General features: G+C 26.8%; 3 protein-coding genes across 3 annotated transcripts; 1 reads left to right on the top strand and 2 right to left on the bottom strand.

Moving 5' to 3' along the window:
- Positions 1 to 2,270: 2,270 nt before the first annotated feature.
- LOC105254044 (modular serine protease-like) lies at positions 2,271 to 7,259 on the bottom strand. Its single transcript, XM_020028354.2, has 10 exons — positions 7,235 to 7,259; positions 6,949 to 7,114; positions 6,382 to 6,578; positions 5,848 to 6,064; positions 5,625 to 5,744; positions 5,067 to 5,395; positions 4,534 to 4,656; positions 3,731 to 4,162; positions 2,911 to 3,215; positions 2,271 to 2,569 (listed from the first exon to the last, which is right to left on the bottom strand). Exons 1-10 carry the CDS (start codon positions 7,257 to 7,259, stop codon positions 2,465 to 2,467), a joined length of 2,019 nt encoding a protein of 672 aa, XP_019883913.2. The 3' UTR covers positions 2,271 to 2,464.
- Positions 7,260 to 8,726: 1,467 nt separating this feature from the next.
- Positions 8,727 to 15,455, top strand: LOC105254045 (transferrin). Its single transcript, XM_011262502.3, has 9 exons — positions 8,727 to 8,912; positions 11,071 to 11,307; positions 11,833 to 12,129; positions 12,772 to 12,932; positions 13,098 to 13,207; positions 13,636 to 14,040; positions 14,172 to 14,638; positions 14,785 to 14,900; positions 15,039 to 15,455. Exons 1-9 carry the CDS (start codon positions 8,852 to 8,854, stop codon positions 15,360 to 15,362), a joined length of 2,178 nt encoding a protein of 725 aa, XP_011260804.1. The 5' UTR covers positions 8,727 to 8,851; the 3' UTR covers positions 15,363 to 15,455.
- A 983-nt stretch (positions 15,456 to 16,438) lies between these two features.
- On the bottom strand, positions 16,439 to 17,935 carry LOC105254061. The gene is made up of 4 exons (XM_020028340.2): positions 17,818 to 17,935; positions 17,370 to 17,532; positions 16,960 to 17,170; positions 16,439 to 16,879 (listed from the first exon to the last, which is right to left on the bottom strand). The coding sequence occupies exons 1-4, from the start codon at positions 17,933 to 17,935 to the stop codon at positions 16,589 to 16,591; spliced, it is 783 nt and encodes a 260-aa protein (XP_019883899.2). The 3' UTR covers positions 16,439 to 16,588.
- Positions 17,936 to 18,552: the final 617 nt, after the last annotated feature.

The following is an 18,552-nucleotide window of genomic DNA, read 5'->3' as shown; positions in this document are numbered from 1 at the left end:
TTTCAATTCTTTGTGTGGTTTGATTCTTCCATAAAGAGGCTGAACTATTATGTCTAGATCATTTCGTCCGAGATCAATCGAAAATCTGTGTTAATATTTATTTCCAAATTTATAAAATACATTTACATAAAATAGGTTTTTATTTAAGTCATAGTATTTTCGAAAAATCTCTAAGTTTATTCCACAAAGATTAAATAAGCTGAGAAGAGAAAAATATACTCGCAGATAAATATTGTGATTTGATTTAAAAAAATAATTGATATAAATTATTGACTGAAGAAAAATAGATATATCAAATATATATTCTTTAAAAATTTATCGGTATTACCCTATATTTATTATAGATAATAAAAATTTTACTAGGATTATTGTTCTCTTAAAGATTTAATTTACATTTATTTACATTTATTAATAAAAAGATTTAATTTATATTTATTAATATAACATAAATTATTGCCATAATTTGCAATTAAGTCATTTTATAATTAATAAATGAAAAAATTAGTGTATCTACAGTCCGAATTTGTTAGAAATAAATGAAATTGATATTTTTCTGTTATATAAATATTATAATATAATAAAATTTGTGTACGTGTTAATTAATGAAAACATTTCACTTAAGTTTTCTTCGATGTTTATGTAATTATGTATATATATTTATATTTTTATCAAAAATTATATGTTATGGGTTGGCAGTATATCTCTAATAAATAAATTGAGCTAACAATAAGGCAAAAATTATTATTTTACGCGAAATATGATTTTATTTCTAATGTTTAAACATTTTTCAGAAATAATACGTATACCTGATACTTTTACTTCCTTCATTGTGGATTGTTAATATTTTTAAGCCAGAGGAATAGCCAATGTCAATGGTACCAAAGTCTACCAACTTTGGTTCGATACTGATATGTCCAATAGCGAGTGTACATATCGCACGATAATCAAAAACTTTTCCGTTGATCTCGATTGGAATTATTGTATGTAATACAGATGGTCTTTTAAAAGTGTAAGTCACATATGTTGTTATGCTTAATCCTGGGCTCACTCGCATACTATTAGTCAAAGTTTTCACTTGAAAAGCCTATTAAAAAGAGCTTTATTTTAATAATAGGTTTTTATTTTGAAAAGAATAAATTATAATTTATTTGAATTAATAATATATTTATTTAAATTAGAAGAAGTTTACTAAGGAATTTGATTGACGAATTCTGATAAACGCAGGTCTATTTCCAATGTTTTTGATAATAATACGTTGTCGATATGTAACTCCTTCAAAAGCTTCGTCAAATTTTATATAACTTGGTGTAATATACACATCATCATATTTTACACCAGTTGCTGATTTATTTGTAGCAAGTACTGTGTGTATTTTTTCTTTTTTTTGCGTCAAGATTGGTTTACTCTAATTGTAAACATAATACTTTTATAACACAAATGTGTAATAATATTTCCGATATAAGCGTAAAAGTATTGTGCAAGAATCATATAAAATTAATATCCTGTATATCTAAATTTTAATTATAAATTCTTATACATATGGATTTATTAATAAGAGTTTATGTTTCGATATATGTGTGTGTGTCTTACGCACACGCATAAATATAGAATATTTCAATAATTGATTTTATGTATCAATCATAATATATTATATATAATGTATATCGAATTTATTTAATAAATAGTGTATCCAAAATAAAAAGTGATTTCTTGTTAAAAATGTAAAGAAACATAAAATACATTTTTTATTTATCTCATAAATTCCTTGACAAAGGATATTAAAGATAAATGTAATGTACATACAAATATATATTAAATAATTTATATATTTTCAAAAAGATTTCTTTTTTTTCTAAAGTTGATCTAAGAATATTAACGAGATAAGACATTTGCACTTTTTCGATAAATTCTTTGGATTTTATTTCCATTATTAATGTTTATAATTTGTATCTAGCTTGTCAAAATATTTTTTAATATTTTTAATATACTTACAGCTATTAGTGAACAATTTTTCATATTGATGTTTAAATGTATAAAATTATATTATCTATTGCAATATATTTATGATCAGGCAAATTATAGAATGATGTTTGAAATTGATATATTCTTAATTAAATTCTCTTTTCTATATTTCTGTTTTGACATATTATTAATATTTACTATAAAGGACTTTTAGGGAAATATTCTTTTGTTTTCTAGGAAAAAAAATAAAGATAGGATCAATGAAAACAATATTTAATTAATCGATATATATTTTTAAACATCCTGTATTTTTAGAGAGATACTGCGCAAATTAAATGAACTTATAAAAGAATCATATATGTGTGTGTGTGTGTGTGTGTGTGTGTGTGTGTGTGTGTGTGTGTGTGTGTGTGTGTGTGTGTGTGGGTGGATATTGATTTCTTTGATTGAAAAGCTTTTTCGAATTTATAAAGGTACGCGCAATATTAACTTATCACTGTTTTTAAACAATGATATCATCTCTGTTTGGTTGCCGATCTCGATCAGGTGGGCCAATTATTGATATATTCTCGATGATCGTGTTGATCCAATCGATATATATCGAAACCTATATATCAAATAAAGAAAATAATTTAACATATTAACATTATATGTGTGTATGTATTGAGCACTAATTATTGCTCAATAATTATAGTATAAAAAATATATAACAATAGTTTGAGCAGTTGTATTTAATTGTTTAATTGTTATCTTCCTTAATAATTATATGTAAATAATAATAAATGAACAGTCATAAGAATAATAATAAGATACTAAGAACTGAAGATTTATAAAAGATATCAAATATTGCTAAAGGAAACAATTTACGGATAATTAAAGTATATATATTCTTGATATAAATTTCATTCATATTTGTTAATGATGTTTGCAACTCTATATTTAGCATACCTTAGTGAAAACAGTATAGAAATTGGGATTGCATATGCTAGTGCCCAATCTTCGTGGGCTCACAGAGACGATTCCGTGAACTTCCCAAATGCTAGAATTCAATCGTTGAAGAAGTACCAATCCTCCGCCGCTATCTCCGTTGCATACGCCAGTGCCATTTGCCCATCCGGCGCAAAAGGATGTGTAAGTCAAATATTTCCAAAAATCTCTATTCTGATTTTGACGACATTTATCATCGGAAATAATTTTCATTGTAGTTATTCTTAAAACTGGACTAAATGTATCGTTCTCAGTCAATCCCATTCCTAAAATACTTTTAAGATTCTAGAAATTGTCAGGTAAAAACTGTATATGTAAATAATCAGTGCAAATAGTTATGAGAATCAATTATAATATAATACAAATAAATAATTAAACATAAGCTATCATACAAATAATTAAATAATTGAGATAAATTGTCATTAATCTAATTATTTATTCAATTTTTAATATTATTAAAGGAAACTTATTTTAGACTCTTTTAAGACAAATTTTGTTTTTTTTTTTATTTTTCCATCCAGTTTTAGACAAAATATAAATATTATTAATTTATTAAAATTTAATTATTAAAATATAATTATCATTATATATTTAACAAATCAAAAAGTAGAGATTATAATAATTAAATAATAATTAAATATGTATAATTTTCACATTTAGACTTTTAAAAATGGATCTACATTATCCATTAAGTTTTGTTATTTATCAAGAAAAATATATAAGATTATATATATTTTTTAAATTACATCTACTAGATTTTTTAAGCAAAATTTAAATTTACCAGCTACCAATCCAAATCTACCAGCTTCTTGGTATTCCGTCAATGTTGCATCCGAGCGCCAAGGAATACAAACGGGCCTAACAATCGAGTTAATGGTCACAGTTTCCTTCAAGATTAGCAATGCGATGTCTGAGCCATAGTTACTCTCGTGATCTTGATACGCACTCTGTAATTTAATATTTTCTACGTCGATCACCTGCGCGTTTTCCCCTGCTTGATTTAAATCACTCGAAAGGATCCCGAAAGCAACGCGCACTGTGTCTGCCGAGGTCTTCCAAACGCAGTGACCGGCAGTTAACACAATGCGTTCTCCTATCAACGTACCACCGCAAAAGAACCTCCATTGACCATTTTCGTGCGAGAAGAGGGTAGCTTGCCAAGGTAGTGTTTCTTCTTTTTCGACGCGCCATCCTTTTACGATCAATGGTGCCGCTAAATTTTTTTGTATACGTATAAATACAATAAATATTCTAATAATTACATACAATGACAATAATAAATACAATTACGTATTTTTAATTTTAAATTTTCCAAAATTGTAACTTGATAAGGCATTTTAAAAATCGGAATTATACTGAGCATCAAAGAAACTACAAGGAAATGATTTTTTGCGAAACGAAAAAAATACTTTTTTATTAAACTTTCTGGTATATCGATTGCCGAACCTGTGGAATCTCTTATCCCGCAGATAGGAATACAACTTAAAAATGATTGGCTCCACGTGCCGTCATGAAGGCATATAACGCTAGCCGATCCTCTGCGACGTTCATAGAATGCTGGACATTCGAGAAAAACTCGCGTACCGACTGGAAGGGCTTGATCGCAAGGTAACCATCCTTCGTGAGGACCCCACATCGCTTTACATCGTTTAATCGTACCGTATGCTTCAAACGGCGGCGGGCATGTTATTTCTTCGATTTCGTTTTCTGAAAAATGCATATTACATATGGCCAAATATAGTGAACCGTAAGCAATAAATAAGTATCGTTAGATAGTTATTAAAAAATATTTTAATTGGCATATTTAGATCACAGTATAGTAAAATCAAGTAAATATAATGAAATAACTATACATATAAATATAATGGAGTAACTATACTATACAACTATATTGTTTCCTTTAAAATATGTATTATAAGTAACAATATTTATTTTGTACTTTTTATTCGCTTTTTTTTACGAAAACATATTTTTTCATTGTGCCATAATTTTTATTAAATACAATATACAATTTCTATTATATATATATATACATATATGTCTTTTTATAAAATGTTATCTATATTATAAATGAAAATTATTTTGATGCCAATTATATAAAAAATAAAATTACTTACTAACAGCACAATTTGGAATACTGGGAAACCACTGGTTACTTTGGCAATAAATTCTATTAGCACCTTGCAAAGAACTTTCAATGTCGCAAGTATAGTCGAGCCATGTAAGTTCTGGAACAATATCGCCTGGTCGACATCTTGAACATCCGCTCACATTATAATGCGTTCCTGCTTTTGCAGCGGGCAATCGGCAAGCACCTTCAGGCAGCGTTATCGCGCATAAAGACTCGTCCTCGTCACTCCAGTCGTAACAATTTAACCGAGAATTACATTTCAATTCCGGTCGAATACATCCGCCGTAAGCGCAACGAAACCAATTTTCAGGACATCTATAGAAAATTTTAATGAATCTGTTTTGCCTTTTAATATGAATAGTTTCCACATTCTAAACGAAAATGTTTTACTGACAAACTCTTTTATTTCCATACACAATAATACATATATAAAAATTTGATTCTTTTTATAAAGTAATTGTTCCTAAGAACAGATTCTAAAATTTATAAGCAGGAAATTGAAAAGTGATATTGAATTTAAATCGAATCTTTTTGAAATACGTACTCACGTATTTTACACATTTTTGAATTCTCATCAGATGCATCTGCACAATGTCGAATACCATCGCATATTTTAGCTATTGGTAGGCACTGCTGTCTATTTTCACATGCAAATTCTTCGTCTCTACGCAAATAGAAAATGAATAATTTGAATTTTGACATATATATATATATGTGCCAATATAATTAAATTAATAAAACATCAATAAATCAATTAATTAACCAACCGGCATTTATATTGTGAGCATTTTTCACCTTCGCAATTAATAGTCGCACACATATTTGAATCTTCGTCGGTGCCGTCGATGCAATCTTTGATACCGTCGCAAATCACTTCTTGATAAATACAACCTCCATATAAACAACGGAATGTATATTCAGGACATGGGTACTCGCGACAAATTGTTGCGTTTTCATCGCTTTCATCCGAGCAATCTTTATATCCTGATAGAAATATATATATATATATATATATATATATATATATATTTCTATCAGGATATATTTATATAATAAATTCATTTCTAATTTTTATATCCAATTTTTATAATCTTTTATCGCAAATTAGAGAACTCGAAAATATCAATTTTATGCTCGGTTGATTAAATTAAATCAATCAAAAATCTAGATTATATCTATTCTAATTTATAACGCATACTATTTTTCATACGAATTGTCTTGTAATCATTAAAAGATATTAAAATTTAATACTTTCTCCAAGCTGGAATAGGATATTGTTGAAATCGATGACAAATACAGACCGTTGCACACATCGTCGAGAGATATGCACTCTCGTTGAATGGTAGAACATTGAAACTCTTTATCGGAACAAATATCGTTAGGATTTCGATTGCAAGTGATCTCATCGCTAGCATCCACGCAATCTACCAAACCGTTGCATCGCGATGTACGATTTACGCAAGCGCCATAACTGCATCTGTACATATTCATGGGACATCTGAAGAAAAGAGAGAATTTTCTATGACATATAAAATACTTTCAAAGTGCATTGACTTTAGAACATTATCAATATATTTTGTTAATCGTATTATAACGAGAAAATATGATATAAATATAGATTTGATATTTTCTTCGATATTAATGAAAGTTCAAAACATATGCGCGCGCATACACATACACAATTAGTCACAGAATTAAATACTGAATAATAAATATGATTGAACGATGGAATATGATTTATTACATACTATTTTAAAAAAACTATAGGGAAAACACATTTTTTAATTTTATCTTTAATAAAAAAGGTCACTTTGCACTATCCTTTATTATATGATAATATTAATGAAAAAATTAATGTATCTTCTTACACAACATGACGACACAGTGTAGCAACTTCATCCGAAGAATCAGGGCAATGAGGAATTCCATCGCAAGTATTCATTAATGATATTACAGTAGCATCCACGCAAATAAATGTCAATGATGAATATATTTGGCCATTTTCTTCCATAATAACGCATATTCTGTTAAATCCTATTTGCGAAAGTTAACGATTGTCATAATTATATCACAGCATATATTAAGGATATTTTTAATGGTACTGTTATGATGCATTTAGTCATACTACATCTACTTTATTACATGTAACTATACCAAAAATCACTATAATCGATATCATTAATGCGATCATATTTAAGAATTATTAATATTTGTAAAAATTATAAACTTATTCTCCTCGTAGAGGAGAACATTTATGCGAAAATGTGTAAGCCATCGTTTCTATATATACTTGTAATTATACCTAGTAATTATTCTGATACTCGTCTATGCATAATTTTTATAGCAGTATGAAAAATTGAGTTCTTTTGTTCATCTAATAATAATGAGACACTGCATGAATGTTATCTTGTTACTATCAAGAACAAAAACGTGTAGGTTATAAAACATACGCATAATATTATGCTTATTTGTAATTCATAAAGATATCTTTATATATTATTATTTTTTTTCTATTATCTTTGTCGGGCAATAATTGAAAGATTCGAAATGGGATAGAGTAAATTTATAATTTGAATAATTTATCTTATAAATGCAATTTGTTTAATAAATTTTATAAATATATAGTTTTATATAGTTTTTATCTTTAATCACGTTTTTTCTCAATTGTTAAAACTTTTGTATTTTATATTTTATTATATACATATGATACGGATTTAATCAATTATCTCTTTCTTTTGTATTTAATCAAATAAAATCACCCTCAATATCTTATTATTATAATTGTAAAAAATTGTTTACATTGATAATCTTGTTGGCCAAATTTTTGTATACATACTTATAAATGCATCTTAACAGAAACGGATATTAGTATTTATCTTGTTTAGATTGCCAATCTGAAGCAAAATGTACAGATTTAAATTCAATTAATGAACGTTATTCTTTCGAAGAAATATCCGCATTTAGTCATCAACATATTAACTGCTTTCGTGGAAAGTTATCGTCATTTGATAAGCGGATAATATGTACTATACTTGCGTATCTTATAATACAGTATCATGTCACACGAATCAGCATCTTGTGTCATAACGTAATTAAAGCTAATGCGTATACGATAAAATTCCAAAGATGTTTATTGCAAATTTTGGCGAGAAAGTAAAACACAATGATAGAAGGAGATTTAAAAATAAAAAGTCAATGTGAAAACATGATTTAATTTAATTAAATTATGAACATGCCTAGAATTACGCATAATTATAATTACAACTTGAACTTATTAATTAATATGATATGAGAGTTTTTCCTTATTTGCAATTATAATTCAAGGTGCAAAATTACATGAAAAATTAGAAGAAAATTATATAAAATTAAAATTAATTAGTATTTTTTTAGAATTCTTCTTATATGACATAAATGAAATTGTATATAGAATTTTATACATTGCAAAATTCTGTCGAAAATTCGTGTCTTGTGAGTTTCACATTATAAATTATTTGTAATGGATTTGTGAATGTACCATATTGTTCCCACGATCGTTGATTCACATTTTGCGTCAACAGTCCTTGAAGGATAGGGCAATGCGATTGCAAAATCACATAACAGTGCATGTATATACAGGGCGTGTGCGTTCGTTATCGGAATCTTCTTATCATTCGGTTCGTGTGAAGAGACATATGCGGCACACCTAGTTCCGCTTCTGCTATCCACGTTAGAAAGAAGATTCAATTGCTGTGGCAGTTTGTATCAAACTGTTGCTGGATTGCCTTCAGATCGATGATGAAAAATATCGTTTGGATTAGTCTCCTTCTTGGAGTCGCATATGCGCAACAGGAATGTAAGTCAACTTAATTTGCTAATACATATTATCTATTTTTGCTCTTTTACTAAAATTATGTATCTACTAAAAAGTTATGAGATTTGCTACATCTTTACATATTTTGTAGGGCTCGAGTCTATGATAATAATCTATAAATTCCATGTAAACTCTAAAAATATAATCTAACAACTATATAATAAATTAAAATTAAATAATAAATGTTGTAATGTATATTATATATTGTCTTAAAAAATAAATATTGTATGTGCACACACACATACACACACACACACACACACACACACACACACACACACACACACACACACACATATATCTCACACGTGTGATTTCTATATATACCAGCTAATTTAATAAACTTTTAAAAATATATTATATAATATTTATAATAGTTATTTGATAATAAATGCATATAAAATAATATTAAATATATTTGCATTTAATTTTTATCATGTTTTTCTGAAAATAAATCAGTTGCTTTGCGTATCATAAATTTTATATCGGATAGCAAAGTCTGATTCATTATATATTGATAAGGAAATCGCTATAGTATTGCTCATAACATATATTATAGCATTAGAAAATTATAAAAAAATGTGTAACACTCTAAATAATTTATGCTAAAAATATATCATATAATAGAAAAAATCACTATTTTTAAATCACTTTAAATCTATTTTCTTTTTCAATATTCTTATTATTTTCTTTTTCAATATTCAAATATGGATAAATAAAAATTCTAAGCATAATGTCAAATATAATTGACATAATATATCATAGTATTTGTGTAAAGGAAAATTGAAAAAGAAATAAAAACACTGTATATGTAACGCTAAAAATTATATATTTTTATATGGGTATGCAAAAATAAAAAATAATTTCTAAAAGATATTTTGTGGGAGAAATGTATTAATTATTTTCTTGTAATAGAAGAAAAAGAAAATAAATTTAAAAAATATGTATATATATATATATGTATACATTAAATAATAGATTTTTGTTTCATTATATTGAAAGTTATTATTTGAGATATATGATTAAATTTTAAAAAGTTTGAATAAGAAATTTATGATATTTATGAACATTTATGGAGGAGCATATTCCTTTTATATTATTAGACACTATCAAGCATTAGATAAATAGATACCTTGATAATGATTAAATGATAATTTCAATGAAATTGATATAATCTCATCGAGTGTGCATTACGTTTATTTTTTATATGATGAATACGTTTTTAATAATTGTGTAATGCATTTTTATATCAATGAGAATATATATTTATGTCAATTTTAATATTATTATACATAACGCGATGAACACGTAAAATTGTTATGATAAAAATTTGATAAAAGAATTTTTGAAAGAAAGGGAATATGAAGCACATGTCAATCAGATCACAAAGGAAAGTGTATTAAAATATTGAAAAATAAAAATTATCATTTTAAATATAAATGATATTGTAGTCGTATTACAAATCAATTATTAGTATAAATAAATATTAGAAATATCATATATATTACAAAGTTAATTTTATGTAATTTTACACTCAATTGTTTTAATTTATTACTGTCATGTAAAAATTTGAAATTTATTGTCCATTACTTGTAACAGTTATATAAATAAATATATGTATAAATAAATATTAAATATATATGTATATAAATAAATAATTGTAAATGTAGCAGTAAAAATTAATAAAACAATGGTGTAATATTGATTTTTTAACAAAAATCAAATATATTTTGAGTAAAAATCAAATGATATTTCACTAAATAGACATTAGAGAAAAAAGGGCGTTTATTATAATTTTTTATAAGTTAAGAAGTCAGACAACCTTTATTTTACTTCCATATAACATCATAGTTTTTTTTAAAGAGGGAGATTAATTTACTATCAATTATACATATTAATTTAAAAATTTGAATTTATATATATATATATATATATATATATATATATATATATATAAATCTTATTATAATTATCTTTTTTATTCAACTTTTATTATTTTTCAGCTTTCATAGCATTTTATTAGCTTATATATTAAAAATACATACTCAAAAATACATAAAATCTTCTACTTTTAGTTTTACGAATACCAAGAAGATTCGTCAATAATTCAATTTACACCGATCAATTCATGGTTTTTCAGATAAATTCTGCGCGCCTATAGATACAATAAGTGATGACGCGTGTTATGCTTTACAACGAGGAGAAAGTAAAGTATCATGTTTTCGTGTAACTGATAGCGCTGAATGCGCTATTCGCTTAGCTCAAGGAAAGGCCGATTTCGGCGTTTTCAATGCAGAAGAACTCTTGTTGGCATATCAATTTTATCCGTTGGATATCTCCCCTATTTTTCAGTTGAGACATAGGGAAAGGCAGGAAGGTAATACAAAGTTTTAAAAAGTTTTTGCGACAAAAAGAAGATTGTATTTAATTATTTCTTAGTGCAATGCTATTATATGTTTTAATTATCCGCGCAAATGAAAACCAAATAAAAGTAAGAAAATAATTGCACCATTTAAAGAAATAAGTATAATGTACGAACAATTTGTCATCTTCAAAGTGATTTTAAGATCATTAATGTTTTTTCAAATACATATTCTTAACTTAATAATGTTATAATATACTGATATTATAGAACGTGCGGATTTAATGGTTTATTATTATTTTACTTATATTTTACTATATTTTAGCGATATTTTGAATGTGTGTAAATATCATTTTAGGTAGAATATATATATATATATATATATATATATATATAGAATATATATATATATATATATATATATATATGATGTGAATTATTACTATAAAATAAATCAAAATTCTTTAAAAATATTTTTTCCTTGTGCAAACTTCAATAATTTTTTATCTTTTTTTTAAATATATAACCTAACTTTCACAGAGGAATTTGAATTCCAAACGGTGGCAGTGGTTCCCGCAGATTTAACGCAAAAGGCCGTTAGCCCTGATGAACGCCTCAAACAATTAAAAAATGGTGGCTTTTGCCATCCTGGTTTTAGTAAATCTCAATGGTGGAATGATTACATTCTCAAACATTTTGAAAGGACGGTAATTTCTCCGCATTGCCAAGATAATGTAACTGTCATCGAAAATGAGATCAGAAGTCTTAGAGATTTCTTCGGAAAAGCTTGTAGACCAGGTGAATGGGCTGCTGACAGTTCTATCGATCAAGAATTAAGTAAGTCAAGAGATTTATATTAAAAAAAAATTTAAGTAAATCGATATTACAACATTTACATATTATAAAGATTAATATAATTTTGACATATTGAGAGAGGAGAGAGAAAGAGAGAGAGAAAATTGAAATTCAATTATATTTGCTTTGAATTACTGGAAGTTGCTTTTGAAAGATATTTCTGAGATCTATTATTTTAAAATGTAACACCCACGAAATGTACCGTAATTTGTAGAATTTACATATATACTGCCTTTATTTTTTATAAAATACTAGCAAAAATTATAGTGAATTTAATTGAATTTATGTATTGATGCACATTAAAGACTTTCACATAGAATTTTTTTACAATAACGTAAGTAATAAAGTAGAAAAAAATTATTATTACGAGTTATTATTAAATATTATTATTAAATATAAATAATGTGTCAAACTGAATTATGTTAATTTAACAAAACTATCTCTTTTTTCATTGATTAATATTGTATTTATTTTTGCACAAGAAATCGTTTTTTAATTATTGTATTATGTCTTTTGAATAATTAATGCTTTTAATTATAAATTTTTTAAAGTTTTGTTAATAGTTTTCAAAAAATTAACGCGCATGAGTAAATGTAATTATATTTATTATTTCTCTCTTCGCAGAAAATAAGTATCCAGAATTATGCGCTCTTTGTGATAATCAAGCAACTTGTAGTTACAACAATAAGGAAAAACATGGACATTTCGGAGCAATGGAATGCCTAGCTCGTCATGATGGTAAAGTCGCATATGTAGCGCTCAACTATGTTCGTGAATATTTCAAAGTAAGTGAAAGATCTATTTTCAGGAAACGGATGTATTTCATCTCAGTTTTTGAAATTATTTGACATAAGAGTCACTGTATTAATTTATTTATATTTGTGTTTATTCTTTGTAATTATAATAAATTTTTTTATTGTTATTCAAACATTATTCTACATATGTTTCAGACAAATGCGACGTTTCAATTTTTATGTCCAAATGGTAATATTCTTCCTTTAAAAACCGAAACTCCTTGTGCATGGCTTAAACAACCATGGAGCGTCGTCGCAGCTAGAAAGTAAGCGAACAACGATATCTTTGTAATTTGTATTAATGTACACAAAAGGAATTAGGAGAAAAAGAATATTTTAAAGTAATTTTTTTCATCTAGTATTTAGCTTTTTAAGTTATATGTGTATGCAAGATTTAGAAAGAAATACACAAGAAAGATTTAAAACTTGAAAACAACTTATGATATCGATAATTAAATACATTTTTCGTAAAAATATAAATTCTTTTTTAATTTATACTTTAATAGATTTATTTTTTACACAATATAATAGTACTTATATTTACTTAGAAAATATTTAGAGATACTTATATTTATATCAAGGGGAAAATTAATGCGATGCGACTTTTACTGAAAATTATTTTATATAAATAATATATCTTTTTTTTAATAATCTGCTTAATTACGCTTTGTTTAAAAATCTTTTTACTTTTTAGGGAAATTGCAAAAGATCTTAAAATTGATTTGTGGAAGTGGCTGAAACCATCATTACCATTTGGATTTAAAGAAAATGATTGGGAAATTGCTTTAAATAAAATTATACAAGATGATAGCCGAGCTTTTAATCTTACGGAAATGTCTTTGGCTACGTACTTAAGTAAAGGAAGGGAAATAGATATCTCAAACATTGAGACCTGCGGCAAAACTATTCGTTGGTGCACAATTGGTGATTTGGAGACTAATAAATGCAGATGGGTGGCGAGAGCAGCGAGAGCACTCGATGTACAACCAAACATTTCTTGTAGCAAATCAAATTCCACATTCGAATGTTTTCGCGATATAGCTGAAAATCGAGCAGACATAATCACTATCGATTCTAACTATGGTTACCTGGCGCGAACGTAAGCAAAAATTTTAATATATATATATATATATATATATATATATATATATATATAATAAAACGTTAAGTAGAACATTTATAAAAAAATTTATTACACATTATTTAATATTCTTCTTTACATGTATACAGCGTTTACGGCCTATCAACGATTCTGTATAGTGAAACTGAAACGGACAAAAATAGTGTGATAATTTCGGTAGTCCGCGAACCTAAGGATAACAATTATCCAATAAAAAATTTTCACGATCTAAAAAATCGAAAAGCATGTTTTCCAGAATACGGTGGAATTGGTTGGTTAAATTTTATCAATGTTGCAAGATCGAATGGCATTATTTCATCCAAGTCTTGTGATTATCCATTATTGGTGTCCAAACTGTTGTCTGGCGCTTGTAGTCCTGGGGTAGAAGACACCGATCATACGCGCACTCCTATTTCTTCAGATGTATCATCAAAGTTTTGTTCAGCATGTCGATATCAAAATAATACCTCTTGTGCAGTAAACGAAACTAATCGCTATTATAGTGATGAAGGAGCCATGAGATGTCTTAGCGAAGGCGCCGGTGATATTGCATTCGTTAAGGCGGCAAATATTATCGGTATCAAACAACATAATTTTTAAATATATAATATATTATAAATATATAATCGGTAAAAGATTATCTAGCTCTACAGATACAATAAAAAAGATTGAAAACATTTATATATATAAGTTTAAAATATTTACAACTAATTATTATTTTAGAGAAAACCATTGATTCGAATATGTACCGTATCTTGTGTAAAAATGGAAGTTTGGCTGAAACTCCAGGATTCAAATTTGACGAATTTTGTGCATTATCAGTAACAATTGATAGCGAAGTAGGTATAATTTTTTTAAAATTATTTAATTTATATACATATATACATATATTTAATGTCTGTGTGTGGGCGCACGCGTACATCTATATATCTGTTGTGCAGTGTATAAAATCAAATAAATTGCAATGTTTCTTTCAGCTTGTTGGTCGCAAAGACGATACGCAAATTTTTAGAACCGATACTTTTCTGGCTTTATTGAAGTTAGAAAATTGGTTAGGATACCGCGTAAGCCCTCGGAGATCAATTCACATTTATGGTCCATTCAATGGGACGTTTAATCTCCTTTTCAAAGATTCCACGTCTGGTTTAGTTTCTACATCATCGATGAAGAAATCAGTGCTTGCTTATAAAGAGCTTTTTAGTCACGTAGATCAGTGCTCGACTGGTTCTTTTGCAGCCACTACTAATTTCGTCCTTGTTATTCTAATTACTCTTTATCATTTTTTTTTCAGCCATAATTAATTATATATTATTAATTTAACTTTATACCCGACTATCACTATGTATTTTCAATTATAATTATTTAACATTGACCAACTTTTATACCATTTAAAAGATAAAAGTGTCACCACTATTTTCCTTTATATTATAAAATAGAAAATAAAAACAAACATTATTACTTTTCTATTCATCGAAATTTCCATTTATTTTTTCTTAATTTTTTAATATACATATGAATATACATGTAATAATTTTTTATCGTTTAAAGACATTGTTACGTTGGACAAGAGAATTTATTTTTGGCTTAATATTATATATTTAATTTATATATATATATATATATATATATATATATATTTATACAGTTACATATAAAAAATATATATATGTATATATATATATATATATATATATATATATGCATATACGTGTGTGCAAATAGAAGCATGATATCGGCAGTATTTTCATTATATTAAATGACAATTCAATTTGTGATTGCCGTTTGATTTATCAATCAAATTTTTTTGAAAGTTTTGATTGTCACACATACATTTACTACTAAGAGAGATCGTAATTGAATCAGCTCTTCTCTCAGCCAATGCCATCAAAAGTGCATGATATTCAAATTACTAAAATTACTTATTTTCAATTATTTTTAAAATTACTTTTTATTTATCTTTGATTATTTTTTAAAAAACGATTAACTCTTACTATGTAATTCATTTATGCCTTTGTTTTTATTATTATTTTTTCAAATTGTTTCAACTCTTCGTTTAATTTTTATAATTATTTTATCCTTGTTTAATTGTACATGTCTTATTTTTTAATATATTTTAATTTATTCAAAGATATAAGCCTATCTATTTCAAAGCTACTATTTAAATAGAAACAGTACACACACACACACACACACACACACACACACACACAAATAAAGACACACATATAGACCTATATACACTATTCATTTTATAAATATCAAAATCAATTGTATATTTTATAAATACAAATTATATTGTATATCTTCTCTAATTTTGTAATAATTAAAAGTAATTAAACTTTTATAAAAAACAAATAGTCGATTGTGTATCGTTGGTATTGACGTATCTCATACACAAGTTCATTCTTGTTTCGTTCTAATTTGTGTTGACGTATTTCATACACAAGTTCATTCTTGTTTCGTTTTAATTTGTTTCCTCAAAATCTCATCTTATCAAAATTGTTCCTTATCATCGATCCCTTATTGTCTACTTTTTATTTACTGCATTGTCCTTTTTTGTCACATTAAAAGAATGATTAAAACATAAATGCATCAACGTTCGTTCAGTGTCAACAGCTTCGATTATCCTTTGAAATGTGTTGGCATCAAGACCAGCGAAAGATCTGTCAGGAGCCGCGAGCACACGCGGAAGCGAACGTCTTCTCCGTCGTCGTCGGCGAAATAGATCGTCAAAATAATCATCCGTGGTTGGTGGATTCACTTTGGCATAGTAAATTGCCGCAAAACCGCTATAAATTAACAAAGCCGCAGTCGCGAGCTGATGCAAGCGATAGCATGTTATTCAAACAAACTCGAATGATTATAAAGAAAAATTAAAGCGGATAAATTTAAAATTACTTGAAAAACGGCCCAGAATTTATAACTGCCTTCGTTTATTAGAAAGTCATAATAGCCGGCCCAATAATCAACTTTAGGTTGACTGATCGCCTTCATGTGATTGTGATCGTCCTCGTCATCGTCATTCATCATCATGGTATCATCGCCATGATCTTGATAGTCGGTATTGTCTCCTCTAGTATTATAATCCTGTCTATAAGCTTTGCTTTGTCTGTAGACAAAATGTATTATATGATATTAATTTAGAACAACAAATCATTAACCGTCAACTATTATGAACTCGCATGTATTGTTTAATTTTTATTTTACATTTCTTCCTACATATTAAAGATTCAACTACGTTCGATTAATATAATTATAAATTGAAGTAAATGATGTTAAGAATAATAAAATTTAAATCATATGTTTACCTGATAGGCTGCGCAATTGTAACTAGATCAAAACTTTCTTTAGATGTTCCTGTTTTCGAAGTCAATTCTTTCATATTCTTAATTTCGCTCGATTCAGCAAATGTGTAATAGATGCAAATTAATAGCAAAACAAATTTACAAAGTAATCTGTTGCTTACTGAATCTGAGGAATTAAGATATTATCCATATAATAAAAATATATATATAACTTACAATAAATATATTAAAATATACTAATAAATTAATTAATATTTTTTCTTACAGCAAATGAAATACTAACTCATGTTAATTTTTAAAATATATATATTGTACTCTTTATTGTACCCTTATTGTTTCGCTTTCTTATATACACAATGGGCACCATCCCACTTTAACAATGCACTCTGTTACATATGGAATTCTTATTAGTTAGAAGTAATACACAATGCAAAGCTTCAAAGAGAAAAACCTTTAGCTATCAAAGTCTGTCGAGAAACTAAACGATTCGTGGACTTAGTTTCAATACCAACTTTGTTCGGTATTCGCGAACCGATAACTGTATCGACGGTAACGTTAAGTAAATCCATAAGCGCTAATAGCTCTAATTGTTACGGATCTTATGCATCGTCGCTTAGAGGTAGAATACGTCAATACATTCAGCAGCATCGAGTTTGATTGATCATAGCTTCCAAATAATGTTGGTGATGTTGTTTATAAGCCGCAAGATTCTTAAAATCATATATTATCAATTATTATTTTTTATTATTACACGCTGCTACATGTAACGTGTATATCTAAAACTTGCTAAATACTTATCAATTTCAATTTTAAAATATCAATGAAGTATGTCAAGGAATAGATTAAGTTATATTATTACGCGTACAAGCGGCTAAATAGAGAAATATTTATTTTATTTCAAATCTTTCTTTTTAGCATATTCTTAGTTTTGATTTTGTTGAAATGATATTCTAAATCTTGTCCCTTTATTAACAATTATTTATTTTATCTGCATATTGTTTATAACAATTTATTTAGCAACATATTGGAATATTTCATGTAGTATTATATTATATGCGCTTAAAGAATCGAGAATTCCGTGATTTTAAGAAATTTAAACAATCAAGAACTATATAATATCGCAATTTAAATCATTAGATTACTTAACAGCTTCTTTTTAAAATAAGAATCCTTCTAGAGATAGAAG

Source organism: Camponotus floridanus, unplaced genomic scaffold (genome assembly GCF_003227725.1).
Source record: "Camponotus floridanus strain SB8 unplaced genomic scaffold, Cflo_v7.5 scaffold5, whole genome shotgun sequence".
Classification (NCBI taxonomy): domain Eukaryota; kingdom Metazoa; phylum Arthropoda; class Insecta; order Hymenoptera; family Formicidae; genus Camponotus; species Camponotus floridanus.
This window is presented reverse-complemented; position numbering and strand designations above follow the sequence as displayed.

Coding starts and splice junctions, on each gene's coding strand:
- LOC105254044 (XM_020028354.2), bottom strand. CDS start 7,259: ATGATATCGATTATAGTGATTTTTG. Junction 6,065..6,381: donor TCTCGACGATGTGTGCAACG/GTCTGTATTTGT, acceptor TATTTCTATCAG/GATATAAAGATTGCTCGGAT. Junction 3,216..3,730: donor TAGATTTGGATTGGTAGCTG/GTAAATTTAAAT, acceptor AAAGTATTTTAG/GAATGGGATTGACTGAGAAC.
- LOC105254045 (XM_011262502.3), top strand. CDS start 8,852: ATGATGAAAAATATCGTTTGGATTAGTCTCCTTCTTGGAGTCGCATAT. Junction 12,933..13,097: donor ATGTTCGTGAATATTTCAAA/GTAAGTGAAAGA, acceptor CATATGTTTCAG/ACAAATGCGACGTTTCAATT. Junction 13,208..13,635: donor AGCGTCGTCGCAGCTAGAAA/GTAAGCGAACAA, acceptor TTTACTTTTTAG/GGAAATTGCAAAAGATCTTA.
- LOC105254061 (XM_020028340.2), bottom strand. CDS start 17,935: ATGGATTTACTTAACGTTACCGTCGATACAGTTATCGGTTCGCGAATA. Junction 17,533..17,817: donor ACAGACTTTGATAGCTAAAG/GTTTTTCTCTTT, acceptor TTAATTCCTCAG/ATTCAGTAAGCAACAGATTA. Junction 17,171..17,369: donor ACAATTGCGCAGCCTATCAG/GTAAACATATGA, acceptor TTTTGTCTACAG/ACAAAGCAAAGCTTATAGAC.